This window comes from Acyrthosiphon pisum, chromosome A2, assembly GCF_005508785.2.
Source record: "Acyrthosiphon pisum isolate AL4f chromosome A2, pea_aphid_22Mar2018_4r6ur, whole genome shotgun sequence".
Classification (NCBI taxonomy): Eukaryota; Metazoa; Arthropoda; class Insecta; order Hemiptera; family Aphididae; genus Acyrthosiphon; species Acyrthosiphon pisum.
The window spans coordinates 22,971,295-22,980,078 of record NC_042495.1 but is presented as its reverse complement, the minus strand read 5'-3'; the positions used below and the strand labels follow the sequence as shown (position 1 = coordinate 22,980,078).

General features: G+C 27.8%; 2 protein-coding genes across 2 annotated transcripts in view; both read left to right on the top strand.

Annotated features, from left to right (window-relative positions):
• The first annotated feature begins 3,312 nt into the window (after positions 1-3,312).
• The window catches only part of LOC100574679, a 17,009-nt gene continuing 11,537 nt past the window's right edge, over positions 3,313-8,784 (top strand). The window contains exon 1 of the mRNA XM_029490864.1: positions 3,313-3,716. Coding sequence (XP_029346724.1) covers positions 3,560-3,716 — 157 coding nt within the window. The 5' untranslated portion in view covers positions 3,313-3,559. The remainder of the gene's footprint in view (positions 3,717-8,784) is intronic.
• Positions 3,716-6,577, top strand: LOC100574825. The gene is made up of 5 exons (XM_003245889.4): positions 3,716-4,006; positions 4,184-4,366; positions 4,431-4,502; positions 4,612-4,699; positions 6,493-6,577. Exons 1-4 carry the CDS (start codon positions 3,933-3,935, stop codon positions 4,694-4,696), a joined length of 414 nt encoding a protein of 137 aa, XP_003245937.1. The 5' UTR covers positions 3,716-3,932; the 3' UTR covers positions 4,697-4,699; positions 6,493-6,577.

Here is an 8,784-nt window from a genome sequence, read left to right as displayed (position 1 = left end):
AACTTTATGATCCAAACTATTATTAACTGTCGTAATTACCATGGGAAAATTTATTAACTTAACTCTGTTATAAAAAAAGTTTCTACTTTTTTAAATTAGGATCACATAAAGAGCGACTTTTTTCTATTTTCCTAAATTATAATAAACAATTGTATTGAAGTTTTTCCATAATGTATGATGTACCTACATGCTTATAGTGCCTGCATAATTTTTACTTCAAATGATAATTAAATATATTTATACTATTCACACCTCAAATAATAATTTAAAAAATATATATCAATTAACTATTAAAGGTCTTAATATATTATTAAGCCTATCTAATCTATCAACTAAAATATATTCGTCTAAAAATTATTTTATCAAGAAAAGTAACAGAAATGTTTGTATTATTTTAGTATAATTCTATAAGTGTCAATAGAATTAACAAATTATTTAGTAGTTAAAAATATATATAATTTTCAACTTTTATAGCTAAGAATAGAAAATTTAAAACAAAAATTCTTATAAATAGTTCATTCTATAGATCTATTTTTTACAGACAACAGACCTATGTACTCATTAATAATTTCATCAATATAGGTATGTCTCAAGAATAAAAAAAAAAGCTCAATATGTGATAATGTATAGCGTTGTGCCGATGCGTAAGAAAACTCAAAATTGTGAACTTCCAAAGGCCATGACTTCGAAACTAAGTCTGACTGTCAAATTCTGATTGCACCATTGTTCTTAACAAATTTAAGGAATAAGTTCCAAAAAAAAAAAAAATCAAAAAATTTGCATGGGTTGGTAAAGTGCACTTTAGCCAATTAATTGGCCCAAGTTAAACACACGCCTCGAGTTGGCCCGTTTGACGGAAGTACATTTTACACACATCCAAACATTATTTTTTATGTAATTTGTATATAAAACATCTCCTTCTATGGGTATTAACTATTAGTGTGAGTTTTCGAACGTTAGAAAAACGATAGATATTAAACGTAAAATTAATTAATAACAATTATTAGTTACCTACGCTTAAAATGTGATGCTGCGACACTACCTGGTAGGTACCTACCAAAGTGAGTTTAAATCATATTGTTAGCATAACAACACGAAATTTGTTTCGCATTAATAAATTGACAAGACACTGTTATGGAGGTGATATTTTTGCCCAAGTTTGCCCATTCGACGGTATCCGGTGCCTAAACTGCAGTGTTGAGATCATCTAGGTAAATATCCATAAATATCAACGGTTGATTTTAAATTTATCGTTATGAAATAATTTAAATATGAATTAACTAGGAATTCTGCGAAGAGCGTTTTAATAATACTTATAAAAGTAATTCGAAGAAAAAAACACATAATTAATAAATGGGAATTCTTAAACGAAAAGTCTATATTATTATACGTACCTACCTACATAGAATTTGTCGACTTCGCCCGCATACCGATGCTATTTTAGTGCAGTATAAATGCACGTTTCCGGTTATTTGACAATAAAATATGGGTACCTACCTATAGTCACACAGGCATTTGGGCCAATTTTGGCCGACACGATAATATGACTGCCAGTTATTATTGTTATTCTGTATTCACAGTTCACACAAACAATAGCAATACACATTTTTTTTGATAGTGAAAATAAAAACATTTTAAATTTAATTCAATTTATTTTGGAAAAATTCAAAAATCGGGTTATCGGAGCTCAAAACTGCTAAACTGTAATTGGTAGGTAGGTATATAATATTGTTTTAACTGCTTAGGTATCATACTCGACAAGTGATCGAAGTACTGAACTTTGAGTGCCCAAATAAAATATCGTTTATAGCAATTTTCTTTAGGTAATAAGTGATCTTCTCAAGTAGGTATATTATGAATTTGGTGCATTTAATTCCAGTGAAGTATTTTTCCAGCGTTATATTTTCTGATGTAACGTATACCTATCGTATATTTATGTTATTTTGTAAGGTACCTACCTATTTTATTACCTACCGTCAAACGGGCCAACTCGGGTCAATTTTGAAATTCTATTGCAAATAACTTTAAGATTAATTGATCTAGAGGTATTTGCAATGTAAAATTTTTTTTTCAGTTAAGGTTTGATTTATTAATTTCTGTTGCATTTGAACCATACAAATTATTCGTTCTATGTTTTTTTTGTATTTTTCTGCATGCCCCATGTTGTACTGAATTTCTACAACATGGGGCACTCATGTTTTTCTTATGAAAAACCTATTTTATAATTTACTTAAACCAACTTGGGGCACTATTTAAAATTTTTAAAAAATACTATACAATTTTCTGAATTTAACAAATATTTTTTGTGCCTAGTGAGTATAATATATTAACCTTAAAAAAAAATAAAAATATTTTTGTTGACCAATTAAATAAGTATTACAATAAAAATAAAAATAATAAGATCAAAAAATAATAACATTCTTGTTAGGTATTACATAATAGGTAGGCAACTTTCTTGTTTATCAATTAAATAAGTAGGTATTATAATATGTAAATAATATTAAAAAACCAGGGTTGAATAACCTTGGCTCAAGTTGGACTAAATAAGTAACACGTAATTTACAAATATGTATGCAGGATTATAATAATTTATAATTTAGAGTAGTAAATTTAACACATGTCCGAACATATTTGTTATAATCAATTTTTATGTAAAACGTCCAATTCAATGAGTATGAGTGTAAGTTTTCGGACCTTTTCAAAACGATATTCTAAACATAAAATTAATACTTATGATCAAAATTTGATGCTGCAACACTACCAAAGTGATAATAAATATTGTTAAGATAACAACAGAATATTTGTATCACATTAATTAATGATAAAAGACCGTAATGGAGGTAAAACCAAAAGATAATATTTTTGGCCCAAGTTAAACACAGGCCCCAAGTTGGCCCATTTGACGGTACACTCCCGTAAAAATATTTGCCAGTGTACCTAATAATTTCCGGATTTATTCATTCCTGCCTAATAATAATTGTTTGTGTGTAATTATTCTCGTGTAAATGAGTAATAAAGATTTTCAAGGAACAAATGAGAGTTCAAGAAGTTGCATGTGCAATATACAAGCGATACGTATCGGACTCAGACTTCGATACGAGCCGGTACGTAACTATTCCAAACCGATACGTATCAAATTTTTCTTCTTGAAAATCTTCAATGTTATAGATGGTAGAATCGTACGTCGTACGTGGAGGTAGAACGAACAAAATTCCTATTGTGGGGGACCATTTGGTAATTTGTTACTATGTACCGATGGAACGAACCGAAGTTAGGTATACTGATGTTATAATCCAAGACCGTGATTACAAGAGTTCGGCTTATCACTAGTCGGTTGTCGTTCGTTTTCGTAGTTTTCGTGATCGAATATTATTATTTTTACCGTGTGTGTTTGTCCGGCCAAACAATAAATAGGTCCTTATCAAACATTCATTTTGAATAATACAAATAATATCTCATCAAATTTGTGACAGTGAAATCAAAAAGTTATCTTTTTGTTGGTTTCGTTCATGTGCTTTGTACAGTACTCGGCGAGATTGCGGTAGACATATTATTTTCAATGTATTATAGGTACTTAAAACATACTATACCTTTGAAAAATACAACACACGATACCTCACCACTCAACCATTTTGTAGATGACTGGATTAGCTACCACGGAAAAACTTACACCTCTAAACACAATCATCGGCCTATAGAAGACTGGAATAGAGCTGGTGTCGTATACAATCCAAGACTGAGTGATCGAGGCTACCCACATCCATTGATCGAGTTCATTTTTCTAAGTTCCAAGTGCATACAATACAGATAACTGTCTACTGATAAGGCTAACTTCAATATCCGACCTGTTAAATTGGTCTTGGTGGTTGCACTTGTATTAACTATTTTACTTGATTTTTAATAATAATAAATACACTACCTACGTTTTAAAAATGCATAAGTGTATAGTGTGCAATAATAAATCGGATAACACCAAAATCAATCGTCCAGTAGTTCGTTTTCATCGGTGAGTATCAATTGGTTTTAGAAATTTACTCACTCAAAGCTGATTTTTTAATGTCCTGGTGAGGGATATTGTAAAATAATTTTGAACCGGTTTAGCCAAATAATATTCACTTTGTGATTATTTTCCTAATCTAACATTAATAATTTATTGTTTTCATTGATATTTGTTTCAATATAGATTTCACAAGAATGAACATACAAAAAGAAAATGGCTCAAAGCTATAGGAATTGACCGCTGTCATGAATGGCAATGTGTATGTAGTGATCATTTTTTAGAAGAAAATTATAAGCGAAGATATTGTGGAATTTTATTACGTAACGCTATTCCCCAACCTTATGATCGAAATGGTTTTCCTTCAAAGTAATACTTCTTGATCTCCATAATTTAATTTTTCATTTTCAATAATATTTTTATTTTTATATAGTTATGCTACTCAAAGTAATGATGTTGAAACTGGAAATAATGTAATTTTACCAATGGAAACAAATATTATAAGGTGAGTTAATAAAAATTGTATTTGACTTGATTTTGTTTACATTTACTTAAAAATCTAGAAAATTTGCTTATTATGATGAAAGTGATTACATAGAATCTCAATTTTACAGAGAGGAACATATTGAAAATGCTGCTGTATATAATTTTAATTCACCAGGACGGACTTCTAGGCTTACTAGAAACAATGAGGAGTAGTTGGTGAGTAAATAAGTTTAATATTTTCAATAAACATGGTCAATACAGTCTGATATCTTTAAATATATTTAGGGGGGGGGGCTGCAAAAATGATTAATAATAATAAAAAAAACAATATAAACTACATGAAATACAAATTATTCTGGGGGGGGGGCTAATATTCACAATTGGGGGTTAAGAGCACCCTAGCTACGCCTATGGATATATTTATCCTTTTATGATTTTCCATGCTTTCCTCATTGAATATGTAGAGCTTTGGTCCTCAACGTCCTGGTTTTTCTTCTTTAGTAATTTAGTGCTTCCAATTAAACATCAGTAATATTCTTGTCTACTTATATTTAAAAAATAGTTATTAGTTTGACCACCAATGTGTGTACTCTTTTTGGAAAACTCGGGATATATTTTTTAGCCACTGCTACTTAAGAAATATCTACAGTAATTAATCGGGGATTTGTATGATTGTAAAATATAAAATCAAAATGGTCATCTAATAACGCCCAAATAAAGGTCTGTGTATGTTTAATATAAGAAAATAATCATCTTGTAGGCTGTTCATTGTATCATAATATACGAATAAATATTATAAACTTCTTACGATTAAATATAAGAATGAAGGTTTTATTAATGAATTAGAAGAAAGCAAACCCATGCCGTAAAAACACTAGTACATAACCACAATTCCCTTTTCTTTATATTAATTTATATATAAATATATATTTTTTAACAATGTTAAGTTTTAGTGGCCAGTCAGTGGGCACAGAATTTGTTTCATAACACAATCATTTTAACGGTTGTACGTTTATGGTGCATATTTTGCATATTTTGTCATTTATGGTTATGATTAATAACAAAATTAATTTATACGTATACTTATTGGTGTAAACGGTTTTTCCAGGGAATTCATTTTTTTCTTATAGATTAAAACTACTGACAAAACACAAACTATTATTTAGGTAGGTACCTACCTAAGTAAATTCCTTTTAGGATAAATTTTTGATGCTAAGAGGACGCCACGCAGACATTTGTTGTCTCCATTTTAAAAGTGTGTAACATGGCAAATTTACGCTTAGCACATAACTGACAGAATCGACCTATTATAAAACATGTTAGTAAGAACATTATCTGTGTTTTTTTTACAATTATACAATATTCAAGTGAGTTATGAACATTTTTAATTTTCGTTATATTATGTACGCATAACTTGTTGAAAAATTGAAGTATCGTAAACTATGGTAAGTGGTCGAATCACTCTAATTTTTAAACTAACAGAGCTAAACATTATCTGCTGTGCGTAAATTTGCTTTAAGATGAAAACAACAAATATCCGTGTGGAGTTCACTTAATTGATTCCTATTTTTCCAACACATTAAAACTACCTACAAAATACAGATATTTTAAAGAAAAGTATTAATAGTAGCGTTCCATTATTTTAAATTACACATTCAGAAAATAAGTGAATTTTAAAGAAAAGTATTAATTAATGGTAATTAATGCATAAAAATCTGCGCTGTAGTTATAAGTATTTAAAACTTCAACGAATAAATATGGAAATACTCCAAATAATATTATGCTTATGTAAATCAAAATGTATGTTTTAATTCAAAAGGTTAGAAATCAAAAATGGCTTATGGCATAATACTTATGATAAAAAATATTGTTTTGTAACAAGTAATATTATGTAAATAATTTTTGTCTATTTTCTGAAAGAATGAGTGTCTTAATATACAGTCTAAACTCTGTATATTAGTTAATTATTAAAATAGTCTATATTAATTTAATATTATTTTATTTTATAGATTGGTGAAAAGAAAAAAACTCTTTCAGAACTGAGAAGAACAATGGCTTTATAACTTTTTTATGTGAATTCTGCTTATAACATAATTTTAAATTAAATTATTGTATTTTATGTATCATAAAAATAATTATTAGTTAATAAATGTTATATTATATTTGTATTAATATTATTACTTTTTAATAATAAGTAAGCGCTACAAAAGTATAGCTCTAAAACATTTAAACAGCATTCTTGAATAATGTCAATTGTTTATCTGTATAGGTTTCATATTACTTTATACAAACAATTTATCACGTTTTAAAACAAAATGTATCAACCTATTCATTGTTGTAATATAGGTAATAATTTTCTTAGTTTTTTAGGATACTTAAGTTTGTACATATTTTCATTGTTTTATTTTTTTTTGTTAATGAAGTGTATTAATTCATTTATAATATTTGCTACAGTTCTGTTACAGTTACTTGAATGAACAATGACAATTGTTTATCTGTATAGGTTTCATATTACTCTATGCAAATAATTTAACACATTTTAAAACGAAACGTATCAACCTACCTATTTATTGTTGTAATTTAGGTAATAATTTTCTAAGTTTTTTAGGAAACTTAAGTACAGTTTACTCCTGATTATCCGTGGAATAGGGTGGCAGGACATCCACGGATAAACGAATTCCGCGGATAATCCGCAAAATTAAATTTTATTATAAAAACTAAATTGTAAATTATTATTACATATGTATTATTAAAAAAGATACACATGTATGTACAATGAATGTTGTCACACAGAGTTGTATCATCTTGTTCTTCTAGATATTTAATGATCTCGTCTATATGTTTTAGAGCTGCTTCATGGCTAGATCTAGCCTTACTAGACAGAAGACTAAATAGGTATACGGCATACGCGTTATAACTTATAACTGATCAAATGCAATATGTAATGTACGTTATCGCATAATCGACTATTGCAGCCCAATTTAACCGATAATGATGTACAATGTACATTCAAGGGTCTAGTATTAAAGGAACATAAATAATGTGTATTAATAAAAGTACATACATGTGTATTAATATTAAATAAGCGTATTTTACGTCGTTATCGAGTTATTGGCTATGACAAATTCACAACTCAATTAAACCTATAATGATTTATAATGGAAAGATACAATACGTATATATTTTTTTGCATACATTATAGGTATGTAGACGATTCCGTGGAAGACAGCGGATAATTGAGAGTAAACTGTATGTACATATTTTCGTTGTTAATTTTTTTTTTTTTAATAACGTTTATTAATTAATTTATAATATTTGCTACAGTTCTGTAACAGTTTACAGATTATTGTATTTTGAACTGTCTATATTATAGACTCAATAAGACAGAAGTTTTTACAACAATGATAAGCTACAGTAAATGGATTAAAAAATTATATTTTAAAAATATTGAGTTGGTCGCTGTTAGTATAAACTTTATGATCCAAACTATTATTAACTGTCGTAATTACCATGGGAAAATTTATTAACTTAACTCTGTTATAAAAAAAGTTTCTACTTTTTTAAATTAGGATCACATAAAGAGCGACTTTTTTCTATTTTCCTAAATTATAATAAACAATTGTATTGAAGTTTTTCCATAATGTATGATGTACCTACATGCTTATAGTGCCTGCATAATTTTTACTTCAAATGATAATTAAATATATTTATACTATTCACACCTCAAATAATAATTTAAAAAATATATATCAATTAACTATTAAAGGTCTTAATATATTATTAAGCCTATCTAATCTATCAACTAAAATATATTCGTCTAAAAATTATTTTATCAAGAAAAGTAACAGAAATGTTTGTATTATTTTAGTATAATTCTATAAGTGTCAATAGAATTAACAAATTATTTAGTAGTTAAAAATATATATAATTTTCAACTTTTATAGCTAAGAATAGAAAATTTAAAACAAAAATTCTTATAAATAGTTCATTCTATAGATCTATTTTTTACAGACAACAGACCTATGTACTCATTAATAATTTCATCAATATAGGTATGTCTCAAGAATAAAAAAAAAAGCTCAATATGTGATAATGTATAGCGTTGTGCCGATGCGTAAGAAAACTCAAAATTGTGAACTTCCAAAGGCCATGACTTCGAAACTAAGTCTGACTGTCAAATTCTGATTGCACCATTGTTCTTAACAAATTTAAGGAATAAGTTCCAAAAAAAAAAAAATCAAAAAATTTGCATGGGTTGGTAAAGTGCACTTTAGCCAATTAATTGGCCCAAGTTAAACACA